Raw genomic sequence first — 15,543 nt, 5'->3', positions numbered from 1 at the left:
CCCTTATGTCTGCAGGCGTCACCTATATGTAGTACAAAAGGTTTTTGGTGGGGTTTGGAGGGCTTACATGTTCTACTACAAGTGTGCCAGTTAGAGTGGGATATGGCCCTGGTCCCCTTCTCTATAGTCCACTGCACTAACCACTAGGCTACACCTGGAACTTGCAAGCTGCTCTAATAGGAATGGCTACCATATCTGAAGCTGTCATATAGACTGGTATATACTATCACTACCACATCTTAGAGGGCTGGGAGGGGGGGGGGGGGGTCAGTGACCACTGAGGGAGTAAGGGGGCATCCAGTAGTCATTTGGTCATTTAGGGCACTTTTTGGTCACTTACCCCCCTGTTTACTAAGCTATGCGGCAATGCCGACACAGCCCATTCAAAGTATTTTTCCCTACGATGAATATTTCTTGCAAGTAATGGGAACAGAAGAGGTATACAAATGACACTGCAATACGACAACTTAAGAGACTGACTCGTGAAATGACCTTGGCAGTGCGCATAATGGTTAAGAGGCTATGGTCAAGTATTTGTGAAACTGTCATGGAGCATGGATAGCATGTGAAAGGCAATTCTATAACTGGGTGCATGCAGTTATGGGTGCTTTGTGCTTGTAAGTGGTGCCTTAATTGTCACTTATGTGCATAAGGGGCTCATTTTCAAAGCATTTAGACTTACAAAGTTCCATAGGTTACTATAAGGCATACTTAGAGTTACAAAGTTCCATAGTAACCTACATTGCTCCCATAATGTTTAAAAGCATCTATAGACAGACTTGGGACTTTCTAAGGTGCTTCAGTCTCTTCTTTCAATTGAATCCACCCATGCCGTTATGACCTTATTTGACAAATATTTTGATACATAATAGGGAATGAACGGGGTGGTTCCCCTTTGGTATAATCTTTAACTAAACATTAATAAGAAATGTATAGCATGGACTGGTTGGCTGACTAAAGGTCTAAGGATCATGGGGCAGCTGACTTTGGATAGGAAGTTTCTTTCATTTCAAGAGGCCTGGGGCTCATATGATCTCCCATCCACACATCAATTTAAGTGGCTTCAGTTAAAGCACTGCACCTCCAAAGCTGCAGTGGACTGGTCTAATTCAGAAGAGCCTCCAGATATTGTACAATTTTGTAGGTGCATCTTTTAGGAAGGGCGTTTGACTGGCCTTTTATAGTAAGACTAGTAAAAAAGGCCCGTTTCCGAAACCAATGAAACGGGCGCTAGCATGTGGCTTTTTGTGTGTGTGTGTGTATGTGTCACAGAGTTATTTTGTGTGTGTGTGTGAGTGAGTGAGTGTTTCTCCCCCCCCCCCCGGTCTATTTTTGCACATACCCACAGCAGGAATATTATTCTCTCGTTCCAGCGGTGGTTCTGTGCTCTCCGTGCTGCTCAGATAATGAGCCATTCTGCTGGGGAATGCTCCTCCCTTATTGTCACGTAGTTTCCTCTGATTGGTTCGTCTTACATTGCCTAGTGTTGCCTGGGAACGGTGTTGTGATGGTCCTTTGTGTTTCAGAATGTTGAGGGTGTTTTTTCTGATTGGTCCGTCATGCGAGGGCGGGGCAGAGAGACATGGTCAGTGTTGTGGCTTCACCACCATGAATCCATGAACCCTTCAGGGAGTGACTGAGTGACTTCAGAACGTTGTCTTCAGAACGTTGAGGGTGAGTTTTATTATAGTAGATGAGGGAACATTATTTCTCTTCTAATCATGGATTAATAAATGTATGGGAAAAGGATACTGGTATAAATAGTCAGTTATTGAAATGGCCTTATGCAATCTGTGCATTTTCTAACCCACTGGACTCCATGGAAGTTATGGAAAGCAGGGCTAAGATCCTGGGCAATCAGGACACTTTCACTTGTGGTCTAAGAATGTGGTAACATATATCTTTTTGGCAGCAGATACTTGAAAACCTTCATGCAATATTTCAACTAGATATGAGTTTATCCTATAGTCTAGAAGTTTATAAGACTCAGCTATTAACAGGGAAGCTCTCTAGGTCTCAACTGAAGCTTTCTGACATTTGTAAATCACTGGCCATGCAAATGATTTTCTCTAATTGGAAAGATGCTAATTTGCTAAATTTCCATTTTTGGTAGAATAATGTCTGCCTAATACATAAGCATGAGATGTACTTGGAGGAAAAATATAATACACTCCTTGCTGTAAGGAAAACATGGCAGCCTATTGATGATTACACCAGAGAATGATGGTGACTGTGTTCTGCCCATCTTATTGTTTATGGGCTACATTCCATGTCATTGCTTCTCTTTGATTGCTGTGTAAGCTTATTACACTGTCTTTTGTTAATTTTTAGGAAATTCATTAAAGTAAGCTTGGTGCTAGGAGCATTAGGTGGCTAGAATTTGCTATATATTTATTTTTTATTACATTTGTACCCCGTGCTTTCCCACTCATGGCAGGCTCAATGCGGCAGGCAATGGAGGATTAAGTGACTTGCCCAGAGTCACAAGGAGCTGCCTGTGCCAGGAATTGAACTCAGTTCCTCAGTTCCCCAGGACCAAATTCCACCACCCTAACCACTAGGCCACCCTAACCACTAGGCTTGAATAAATAGCCAAGTTAGGATTTTTTTTTTTAATTTTTGTGAAAAAAATATTACAAGTTTTCATGCATGAATCTATGGAAGTTTTCTCCCCCATAGTTTGTGTGTGAAACAGCTGAATGCATGAAGCCTTGTACGGGTTAACCTTGCTGTGTTTAATGGAGAGGTGGACAAAAGGACTAGCTGAGAAGAAAAAAGCTCCCTCGAATGTAAGTGAGCTATAGTTGGGGTAAGTTAGCTGGATTTGATTCAGGCAATGGATAGGAATTTGAATTTTCTCCTGTTCTTAATCGGAAGCAAGTGTAACTGATGCAGAATTGAATGAATAGGGTAACTGGATTTGGCTTTTATGAACTTCCCTGCCATGTTCTGTAGCAATTGGAGGCACTTGTAGACCATATTGCTGGATACAGGGGTATATGGAGTTGCAATAGTTTAAGTGTTCGGTGAATAATGGTGATCAGATCACATTTTTGAAGAAGGTGCCCAGTTGTTGAAGCTAGCATAAACACATACCCCCAGATTCTATACATAACACCCGGAGTTGCATGCCCAAATTTGTGCAAATGCCCACAATGCATGTGCAAATTAATTGAACAACAAGCTCTCAACTAACAATAATTGGGTGCTAACAACCAATAACTGATGTTAATTAGCACTCATTAAAATTCGCATGTGCATCTGGCTGCATCAGTGGCATGGTTAGGTGGGGCCATGGGGGCATGGGCCCCCGCAGATTTAGCCCTCACCCCCTGCTTTCACCCCCCGCCGCTGCCAACCCTTCCCCGCCACATTTAACCCCCCCCCTTCCCTGCCACCAGGTACCTTTGCTGGCGGAGGTCCCCAACCCCCGCCAGCCAAAGTCCTTTTCAGCACCGGTCTCCAGCGCGTTGCTGATCTGGATTCTGTTTCTGTGAGTCCTGACGTCCTGCAGGTGTCTGGTTTGATTATACGGACATTTAGCAGGCTCTGGGTAATATACCTGGATTGCTTGAATATCTTCATCTGTCTAGATTTTGAAGAATCATTCTGACCCCTGAGGCAGGCATTTGCAGGCCAAAACACGGCCCTTATCGGGTCATTTTCACATTAAAGGACGACATTTATCTCTATCCTGAAGGCCCAGTGTTGCTGTTTTGTTTCTGTTGTATGCTGTTTTACACACATTTGAATGTCATCCGTAAATAGATTACATTAAAAGTTAAAGGCCTGGATGATGTTGCAGATTGGACAGCTGTAGATGCTAAAAAGAGCTATGTGAGAGTATCATATCATTTGTGGCAAAGAGATGGTCTGAAATATGATATTTAAAAACTTATGAAACTATGTGAGAGCCATCTCTTCTATATAAGTTTTTTCTAAGCACAGTACTAGGGCCAGGTGATCATCAGAGATCTAATAGGACAAGAAGGAATTCACCATCTTCATCTGCAAGCAGACATATACTATTAACCAAAGCCAGTGGGATGGACTCTTGGCAACTGTGGAAAGTATAAGCCTCCTCCAAGAAATTAAAAAACTGGAAGTAGGTAAGATACTTCACTAATCTGAATAGAAAGGAGAGGCTGGGGACTGATTAGTAGAGATCAACTATGTTTCAGTCAGAGCCAGATTCTTTTCAGACGAGTTTAATCAAAACAAAGCATGCTTGCTGAAGACAAAATACCAAGAGACAGCCATTGAATCACCTATCATAGCTTATATACAGCCTTCCTACCTCTCCAGTCTGATCATCAGGAACATTTTATCCAAAAACAGAATCATGAGGTATTCTATCCCAATAATATAACAAAATGTATTACTTGAAAATTAACCATACAAAACATAATCCTCACATCATACCATAAACCCAGGAAACACAGCACGCACATCCAACAATGCAGTCTACTTCTTCCAGTGTAAGAGATGCCCCAAATAGTATGCAGGAAAAACTAAAGAGACTCTTCAAACAAGAATGATCTATACCTACATTTAGCCCAAACACCAACACACCTGTGGGTCAACCCTCCTTGTATCCAAGAGAGTAAGACTCTATTATATATTAACACTCAACAGAAACCTAAAGATACACAGAAAAGAAGGACATAGAGAGTAAAATACATAAATCTAACTACATTAAAAAAAAAAAACCTCACTGATATGACCATGAATTAATGACTCATTATGGAAGTTGTTAACACCATCTGCTTTCAGTCTTGATGAGGTGTTTAACTTAGCACTCTGCTCCTTTCTGCTAATTAATGCTAATTGATTCTAATCAAATTTCACTTTGATACTTCTAAAGATATAGAAACATAGTACATGACAGCAGATAAAGACCAATTGGCTGGTCCAGGCTGCCCACTTACAAAAGTTCAATTGCTAAGGATATATTTAGTTGCTTACTGTAGAAGCTTGATGGCTGGTAGGATATGCTCCATATCCTTGTCAATTTTTGATGTATTCCTCATCAGTTGTCTAATAGATAGACGAGCTTAAAAAATCACACCCTTAATTCAACAGCCAGCCTTCAGTTCTCAAAAATCTGCAGATGCAATGGCTTCCTTCCTTCAACCTTTGAGCCACACCTGAAGAACTTGTGCTATCTTGGGCTATAACATATTTTAATTATTATTTTATTAGGCCAATGAAAAACCTACAAGGAAGAAATACATTTTCTCCACAACCAACTAAATAATTACAATAATGCCACGTTCAATGAGTGAAGTAACTAGCACAGATATGAGCTAAAATGAAACTGCAATGGAATGAGGATGATTTCTGCACCTGTCACTTGGTAGTCATCACCTGTTCCACTGTGACAGTTGGCCTGTTCTTCATCACACTCGTCCACTGGACTGCCATCTGGTGTAGTGGGAATGGAAGTAGGAGCTGCAATGAAAGAAAAAAAAAAAAAAAAAAAAAGCTATTGTTATCAAAGAATATATGTTACGGATCTTACATTTTTATTTTGAGGTTTTTCAACAGAGAAACATTGCAAGATCCATTCTACATAGGGGGTATAGATCAGAAATGGGATGTCCAAGTCATGTTGTTCATATTGGATTTTTGAAATGCATTTGGGGCATCCATGTCAGAATATCCCGAATGGGCATCCATCACACATGCTTTCAACGTCCATGCGCCAGAAACGTCCAGCATGAACATCCATTTTACAAACTGAAATGTTCAAATTTTTAACAGGGAAGGCAAGAGACATGGATGTCTATACAGCAGGATTCTTAGAATATGGCCACACAGACCTCCATGTAGAGCAGAGAGGCAACCCAGTGGTTAGTGCAGGGGACTGTAAACCAAGAGACCCCAGTTCAAATCCCAATTTAACTCTTTTTTTTTTTTTTGTAACTGTGAGCCCTCCAAGAACAGAAAAATATCTACTGTACTTGAATATATACCACTTCAATAGCCTTCAGGCTTGTCTTATATATTTAGGTACAGTAGGTATGTTTCTGTTCCCGGAGGGCTCACAATTTAAGAAAAAAATTGAAGTGTAATTTGAACCTGGGTCCCTTGGTTTAAAATCCACTGCATTAACCACTAGGCTACACCTCAGACCTGCTTCCTTCTCTGTAAAGAATGCCCATAATACCTGAAGCTGTTAAACAGCCTGGTATTTCTGGCCATTTCTGGCTTCACTTTCAGGGGAGAAGGAGGGGGACAGCAACCACTGGGTGATTAAGGAGGTTTTGTCTACACGCGCTTTAATTCTTCCAGTGGATGGCTGCTCAATCAGAGCACCTTTCTGTAATCTGGACATTCCTGACACAGGTCTAAATATAGACATCCTTCTTTCTAGACATGGATGTTTCTTCCCCTTTGGTAATTGCTGTTGGACGTACAGATTTGAGGCCCTCCCTAGTCCCACTCAAAGCACATCCAGAACACACTCCCTTACTGTTTGGATGTACTATAGTGCTGGGTGTTCTCCTATTCTGCCTTTGCAAAATTGGAATTTGGATGTTCCAAGCAAATGGACATCCATTGTGGCCTCTTCAGACTTCCATATATTTTAAAAATGAGTGTCGGACTCGGAGCCTTTTGTGAAATATTTAATACTACTACTACTATTTAACATTTCTAAAGCGCTACCAGGGTTGCGCAGCACTGTACAATTAACAAAGAAGGACAGTGCCTGCTCAAAGGAGCTTACAATCTAAAGGATGAAAAGTGCAGTCAATCAAGATTGAGGCAGTCTAGATTTCCTGGATAGAGTTACAATGGTTAGGTGCCGAAAGCGACATTGAAGAGGTGGGCTTTGAGCAAGGATTTGAAGATGGGTAGGGAGGGGGCTTGGCGTATGGGCTCAGGGAGTTTATTTCAAGCATAGGGTGAGGCAAGGCAGAAAGGGCGGAGTCTGGAGCTGGCGGTGGTGGAGAAGGGTACTGAGAGGAGGGATATTTACATAACCATGGGAAATATACTTGTATTTCTCTGTATGGCTAGTGGGGAAAGGGAAATGGGACTTGATATACCGCCTTTCTGAGGTTTTTGCAACTACATTCAAAGCAGTTTACATATATTCAGGTACTTATTTTGTATCAGGGGCAATGGAGGGTTAAGTGACTTGCCCAGAGTCACAAGGAGCTGCCGTGGGAATCAAACTCAGCTCCCCAGGATCAAAGTCCACTGCACTAACCACAAAAAGAGCAGTATCACTCAGCAGCTCCTAAGGGCCAATTTTCACTAATTACCCATACAAGTACCAGTACCTATATAAGAGCTGTATTCCAGAAATACATATATAAGAGCAGCCAATTAAGGGGTGTAGTTATCAATGTGGGCTGCTGTTAAGACATGTTATTTTACCACTAACCCATGCTACTTTTAGCACACATCCCTTTTTATACAATGAGACCTAGTTACTAGAGTTAATACAAAATAATATATCTTAAAGGTAGCTCACATTGATACTACACCTCTACAGAGCTAAGCTCTCCTAAAAGCAATATTTTACAATTTAAAGGTCATTTCAATTATTGAAAAGCTAAACACAACTGCCTCTTCACTCACTCTTCTGACTGAAAGGAGCATTTTTCTATTATTTAAGCCAGCCTTGGAGGACGTGCAAGAGCCAACAGGGAAATTTGTAAAAAATATGTGTATTCCTGTGCAAGATCAGTCATATATGTATCATATTGTGGACTGCTGAAATCATGCCCAAAACACACTCTCTTTGAATCTGTGAGTCCTGCAGAAATTCAATTATATGTGTAAATAGTACCATGGTAAAACTAGCATTTATATGTGTATGCCATCTACGCATGTAATTTTACATGTAGAATGGCAGTGCAAGGCTTCCAATGTGACCTCCAGAATATGATGTAAAGTTTTATCTCTGATCTTATCATCATGCTCTGTAATTATAAGAATGGTTTGTGTTTGTACCAATGTCTCTTGTACTGTTACTGTTTTTGCTCCCCGCCTCACCCCCATATCCATGCAGAGGTTGTTCTATGTGTCTATCAACCTGTCTGTGAAGAAATGTTTTCATATCTTATTCCTGACACATTCTCTGTCCAATTTCAGTTCTCACAGCGCCTCTGCAAGGCTAAAATTGAATGAGATTTATGCATAATATAATGGAGCTTATACTATACTATGTGGCAGAAATAGCTGTCCCAGAACCCCACATAAAGGGCGTTTATTTAGGTTCTTCAAGACATGTGTGATTTCTCACCAGTATTTTTCAAACAGAGATCATGAATATATATTTCTTTGCTGTAAGTGAAAAACACCCTAAATGAATTTGTAGCTCATCTGAAAATAATTTAAAAATAATGAATTTCAGATTGGTTTGAAAATAGTTTCAGATGTGTTCCTGGAAAATATTACCCGAGGCGTAAACAGACGAGGGGGGGTCCACACAGGAAAGAAACGAGTTCAGCAGCAAGGGGTGGAAGTGAAACCAAGTCCAAATGAACAGCCCAAACAGAAGGAAAGAGCATGGAACAAGTTTATTGGCATAAAGGACCCAGGACCTTACACGGTCCATGTTTCGGCAACAAGCCTTCCTCAGGGGTCAAATCTTGGGAATACAAAGGTACCACAGGGGGAGCATTAAAAATGCCAATATACAACAAGCTGCATTCGGCAAAGAAGCAGTCTCCGCAGCCAAACAAACTGCCAATAAACTTGTTCCACGCTCTTTCCTTCTGTTTGGGCTGGTTATTTGGACTTGGTTTTTGCTGCTGAACTCGAAATATTACCAGAGGACAGTACTGAATTTGACTTGGTTCTGACTGTTTCTAACTTCTATTCACTGTTTGAATCTGTGCATCCTGCCGTAATTTAATTATGTATGTAAATAGCAACATAGTAAAACTAGCATTTATATACAGTGGGGGAAATAAGTATTTGATCCCTTGCTGATTTTGTAAGTTTGCCCACTGACAAAGACATGAGCAGCCCATAATTGAAGGGTAGGTTATTGGTAACAGTGAGAGATAGCACATCACAAATTAAATCCGGAAAATCACATTGTGGAAAGTATATGAATTTATTTGCATTCTGCAGAGGGAAATAAGTATTTAATCCCTCTGGCAAACAAGACCTAATACTTGGTGGCAAAACCCTTGTTGGCAAGCACAGCGGTCAGACGTCTTCTGTAGTTGATGATGAGGTTTGCACACATGTCAGGAGGAATTTTGGTCCACTCCTCTTTGCAGATCATCTCTAAATCATTAAGAGTTCTGGGCTGTCGCTTGGCAACTCGCAGCTTCAGCTCCCTCCATAAGTTTTCAATGGGATTAAGGTCTGGTGACTGGCTAGGCCACTCCATGACCCTAATGTGCTTCTTCCTGAGCCACTCCTTTGTTGCCTTGGCTGTATGTTTTGGGTCATTGTCGTGCTGGAAGACCCAGCCACGACCCATTTTTAAGGCCCTGGCGGAGGGAAGGAGGTTGTCACTCAGAATTGTACGGTACATGGCCCCATCCATTCTCCCATTGATGCGGTGAAGTAGTCCTGTGCCCTTAGCAGAGAAACACCCCCAAAACATAACATTTCCACCTCCATGCTTGACAGTGGGGACGGTGTTCTTTGGGTCATAGGCAGCATTTCTCTTCCTCCAAACACGGCGAGTTGAGTTCATGCCAAAGAGCTCAATTTTTGTCTCATCTGACCACAGCACCTTCTCCCAATCACTCTCGGCATCATCCAGGTGTTCACTGGCAAACTTCAGACGGGCCGTCACATGTGCCTTCCGGAGCAGGGGGACCTTGCGGGCACTGCAGGATTGCAATCCGTTATGTCGTAATGTGTTACCAATGGTTTTCGTGGTGACAGTGGTCCCAGCTGCCTTGAGATCATTGACAAGTTCCCCCCTTGTAGTTGTAGGCTGATTTCTAACCTTCCTCATGATCAAGGATACCCCACGAGGTGAGATTTTGCGTGGAGCCCCAGATCTTTGTCGATTGACAGTCATTTTGTACTTCTTCCATTTTCTTACTATGGCACCAACAGTTGTCTCCTTCTCGCCCAGCGTCTTACTGATGGTTTTGTAGCCCATTCCAGCCTTGTGCAGGTGTATGATCTTGTCCCTGACATCCTTAGACAGCTCCTTGCTCTTGGCCATTTTGTAGAGGTTAGAGTCTGACTGATTCACTGAGTCTGTGGACAGGTGTCTTTCATACAGGTGACCATTGCCGACAGCTGTCTGTCATGCAGGTAACGAGTTGATTTGGAGCATCTACCTGGTCTGTAGGGGCCAGATCTCTTACTGGTTGGTGGGGGATCAAATACTTATTTCCCTCTGCAGAATGCAAATAAATTCATATACTTTCCACAATGTGATTTTCCGGATTTAATTTGTGATGTGCTATCTCTCACTGTTACCAATAACCTACCCTTCAATTATGGGCTGCTCATGTCTTTGTCAGTGGGCAAACTTACAAAATCAGCAAGGGATCAAATACTTATTTCCCCCACTGTATGTATGCCATCTAGGAGTAATGTCAGGAAGTATTTTTTCATGGAAAGGGTGGTAGATACGTGTAATGCCCTCCCGCGGGAGGTGGTGGAGAAGAAAACGGTAACGGAATTCAAACGTGCGTGGGATAAACACAAAGGAATCCTGTTTAGAAGGAATGGATCTTTGGAATCTTAGCGGACATTGGGTGGTGACACCGGTAATTGGAGAGTAAAACCAATGCTGGGTGGACTTCTACGGTCTGCGCCCTGATCGTGGCTGAATAGATAAGGATGGGATGCAGTGTAAATTTTAAGGGGATGCGACGTTAGCTTCAGAACGTTTAGTACAGGAACAGAGCTGGGCAGACTTTTATGGTCTGTGCCTTGAGAAAGGCAGGGACAATCAAAGTCTGGAATACATATGAAGTATCACATACCATGTAAAATGAGTTTATCTTGTTGGGCAGACTGGATGGACCATTCAGGTCTTTATCTGCTGTCATTTACTATGTTACTATATGTTTATGAATCTGGTGTAGGCACTGGAAGAGATGGGAGTTTTTTTGTCTTATAATGTTTCACTTTCTTGGAATTTGACCAGTAATTTCACTGATCAGTTTCTCTTTGACATTGTGGATTCCCCTTTGGATTACAACAAGGCTGTCTTGAACTCCCAGCTCTTAGCAGTTATGCAGCATGAGACTTCATCTCTCCCTTTGTAGTGATAAAGAAAGAAGCTACCCTCTAGCTCGGATATAAAAAGAAACTCAGATATAATATATTCCTAAGGCTGCTGATTGAAGAGCAGACACTAACAGTGACTTTAGGAGAAAAAAAATTATCTGCTCTTTTACCCTGCTAAACCTGTAACTGTAACCCCCCCCCCCCCCCCCCCACACACACACACACACACTTTCTGTTCTAGGTATATTGAGTTGAAACCACTGATATAAAAATGGTATGTCAAGTCAGTTACATAAACTAGATGGATGTGCAAAATATGAAAAATGTGAAACCGTATATTACAGTTCAATGTTATTACTAGATAACAGCAGCTGAAATAAATTTAAGATACACTGACCTATAGTATAAGAAAGACATAAAGGTATGAATTGTAAGAGGATAGAAAACACTTAGAAAGATCTTTTCAAAAAGACTTCACAGGAAAAAATGAAGAAATAAATATTGTGCAGCAAATGAGTAGAATGCTCAGAAATGACCTTGGCAAAGGTCACTGGGGCAATATTCTACTAAACTTTACTGTTTCTGAAAGAAAAAAAAGATAAAAATAGGAGCTTAGTTCTCAATGTGGGCTTCCATTAACACGTTATTGTACTACTAATGTGCAATTTTAGCACAGGTACCATTTTATACATAACTGAGATTAAAAGTAAAATAACACATTTAACGGTAGCCCATGTTTATAACTCCCCCCCCAATAGATTTCATGAAATGACATATATGGAGGGCAATTATAAAAAAGGCTGCCGATGTGCAGAAATGTGTATACAGGGTCTGATCCTTTGTATATTTTTAAACATGCATAAAGCACGCATTTCCAGGGCAGAGCTAGAGTTTAAGGTTTGCATGCATATTTTAGAAAGTGCAAAGTATGAGGGTAATTTTAGAAACTTTTTTACGGGTAAATCCTTGGTACCCATAGAAAAAGGCTTTCAGAAAATCACTTCAGTGGTTACAATAGGCATGAGGAATGTCTGTGCTTTCTGTTATGCAACCGAAGGGTAGGTACACATGGGTGAAGAGTTTGGGCAGAATATGGGTAAAAATACAAAGTATGCACGTGTTTATAAATAGGGAAAGGGAGGGGAGATGGGACTTGATAAACTGCCTTTTGGAGGTTTTTGCAACTATATTCAAAGTGGTTTACATATATACAGGTACTTATTTTGTACCAGGGGCAATGGAGGGTTAAGTGACTTGCCCAGAGTCACAAGGAATTGAACTTAGATCCCCAAGATCAAAGTCCACTGCACTAACCACTAGGCTACTCCTCCACTCACATATGCATGTATGTCACACACTCACAAAATCCTGCGCTGTGTAAAGGAATGTGGGTGCATAAACCTATGGCCATTGCAGGCTTTGCGAGTTTATTTTATACATATGCATAGGTGCCTATGCATCTTTATATAAAGTTGCTCCAAAACAGGTACCTACTTGGACTTTTTATCTAGGTGCCCTGTAATAAAATCGCCCTTCATCCCCCAGATTCTAGAGATCCACGCCCGATATCCAAGCAGATTCTATAACAACACGCATAACAACAAGCTTAACAAGCTAATGGGTGTTGATAACAGCACTTAACAAGCAATAATGAGCACTAATTGACACTAATTAGAATTTTATGCACTCAACTCACTAAGCATTTTCTGTAACGAAGTGTGCTGACCCTCTAACGTGAGCAGGCAAAAAGGAGCATGCTTATGGGTGGGGAAATGGGCGTTTCATGGGTGTTCTGAAATTTACACGTGTAGTTATAGAATATGGCCCACTCGCATAAATCTACTCACTGGGATTTACGCCACATTTTCGTTGATGTAAATGGATGCGCGTAGTTTTAGGCACTGAGATATCAACTAAGCGTATTCTATGTACCGTGCTTCAATACAGGTGAGCTTACAGAATACAATTAGTCGGCACTGATTTCCGTGCCGATTTTGTAGGTGCCATATATAGAATCACCCCACATATGTGTATAATCCAGTAAACATATATATTTGTACTCATGCCTGCTTTAGAGCAGGTATAAATACACATCTGTACCCGCTGCAACTCATTGCATATAGCAGCAATTTTGGAAGGGAAAGTAGAAATGTACTTTCCCTTTCTATAAGCATTGTTTTTTATACTTATACTAGCCCCATCCATTTATGTGGCCAGTTCTAAAATCACCTTCATCTTCCACATGGTATTACCTGCCAAATATATGTGTGATATGTTTTTACATGTCTTTGTTTTTAACCTATTGTTTTTAACCATTTTTATATTTTTATTTATATATGTATAAAATTGTATATATATATTTTGATCTGTTATATTTTGTTTGATTTTAGACCCCTGAAGAAGGCCGGTTGGCCGAAACACGGACCGTGTAGGGTCTTAATAAACTTTTTCAGTGCTCTTAATCTTTGTGGTTTCTATCTGGTCTATTTTGGTTTTTCTTTCACTTTCTTTGTTGTTTTATGCCAGTTCTAAAATCACCTTCATCTTCCACATGAATATAGAGCAGTCTTTGAATGCCCAGTAATTACCATCAATTTCACAGCCCAGTAGCTCCATTCTCAGCCCCAGTCCTGCAGGTGTTGCTCTTTCTGGGATTACACGGATGAAGCGGGTTGATATAGGTGCAAAAGTCCGTAATTCTGGGGTATCGTAGTTAGTGTTACCTTCAAATATCTGTGAAATATGAAAACACAGTGTTTAAAGACATGTTGCTTTCCCACACTCATGGTTTCGTTGCTTTCTTTTCTTTTTACGTTTTAGAAATATAGAAAATGAGAGCAGATAAAGACCATATGGCCTTTCCAGTCTGCCTATAAAAAGTGCAGCGTGTGCCAAAATGAACCTGCCGCCAGGTCAGTGCACCCTCTTGGAGGTAATTTCAGATTTGGCGCGAACCCATAATGCCTGGATGAATTATTTATTTATTTCCTTCTACACGCGTGCCGGTTCCAGCGGTAATCGGCACTTGGCGCACACCAACCGGTCACCGTGTATGTAGCATGGAAGCCTTTACCACTAGATCAATGGGTGGCATTAAGGGCTTGGGTTTGGGCGCGCGCTGATTTCATTTTTACCGCATGCCCTTTTCCCGTCCCATTAAAAACCCCCCATTTTTGTAGATACAGTAAAAACTGGCCCAGCGCAGTGCCCGATACACGCACCTACACTACTGCAGGCCACATTTTACCGCAGCTTAGTAAAAGGCAGTGGCGTAGGAAGGGGCGGTGGGGCGGTCCACCCCGGGTGCACGCCGCTGGGGGGTGTCGGCTCCGCTGGTTCACTGCTCTCTCTGCCCCGGAACAGGTTCCGGGGCAGAGAGAGCAGGGAACCAGCGGAGCCGACGCAGCTCCCAGCGACGTGTACTCGGGGCGGAGCGGCCCTCCCACCCACCCCCTTTGGTAAGAATGCACTCTGGAGGGGGGTGTGTGAGCTCCGGGGGGGGGGGGGGGGTGTGTGCGCGCCGAGGGAGGGTGCGCTGTGATGCACCTGGGGGGAGGGTGCGCAACGGCGAACCGCCCCGGGTGTCAGCCGCCCTCGCTACGGCACTGTTAAAAGGAACCCTTAGTGAATACTAATTGCTAGAGATGCCCATAGAAATATATGGGCACCTCTAACATTTAGCAGAGCTTATTTTTAGCACACGCTAAAAATGCTAGCGTACCTTTGTAAAAGGACCCCTCAGACATGAGCATCAAAGTAGCACAAAGAGGTAGGGGCTGGGAAAGGTCTCTAGTGATCTATTCATTTTTTAAAAAAATCATTTATAGCTCTCTAAACATATTTCTTCAACTTTTAACAGAAAATGTTGCACTAACAGCACAAATGAAAAACAAAAACACATTAATACATAAAAAAACACAATGTTAAATGAAACTGTTTATCTAAGAAGCCAGACCAAATACAAAGGTCTTGAGTTTTTACCCTAAAAGATCACATTCTGAATGAAGAGCAATGAGAAAGTGATTAACCCCTGCCACTGCAATATTAGTTTTCCTTATACAAGGGTTTTGTTGACTTGAAGGAAGGGTATGAGATGGCTTGTACCAATTCAAAAGCAGCCACAACTCTGCAGTACAATCTAAAGGAAGAATCTTAAAGACTAAAGATAACAGTTTAAGCTAAAGATAGAAGCCGATGCAACTCAGTAAGGGAAATGTGATGTGTAATTCTGCAAACAGCAGCAAGCTGCACAGTTGCACTCCGAGCTATCGCATCAGTAGCTTATGTTGCTCACAATTAACACATCCACCACCCCTTTGTTTGAAGAAACATTTTCTGGTGTTACTCTTGTTAAATTCTCTTTACCTTTTG

At 41.7% G+C, this 15,543-nt stretch overlaps 1 protein-coding gene across 1 annotated transcript in view; it reads right to left on the bottom strand.

Moving 5' to 3' along the window:
- The window catches only part of NRP1 (neuropilin 1), a 323,789-nt gene that overhangs the window by 65,762 nt on the left and 242,484 nt on the right, over nucleotides 1-15,543 (bottom strand). Inside the window, exons 11-12 of the mRNA XM_030199076.1 lie at nucleotides 13,761-13,905; nucleotides 5,347-5,451 (exon numbers count right to left, since the gene is read on the bottom strand). Of these exons, the coding sequence (XP_030054936.1) occupies nucleotides 5,347-5,451; nucleotides 13,761-13,905 (250 nt within the window). The remainder of the gene's footprint in view (nucleotides 1-5,346; nucleotides 5,452-13,760; nucleotides 13,906-15,543) is intronic.

This window comes from Microcaecilia unicolor, chromosome 1, assembly GCF_901765095.1.
Source record: "Microcaecilia unicolor chromosome 1, aMicUni1.1, whole genome shotgun sequence".
In the NCBI taxonomy this organism is placed as follows: Eukaryota; Metazoa; Chordata; class Amphibia; order Gymnophiona; family Siphonopidae; genus Microcaecilia; species Microcaecilia unicolor.
The sequence above is the reverse complement of the archived record's forward strand: the minus strand, read 5'-3'. Positions and strand labels throughout refer to the sequence as shown.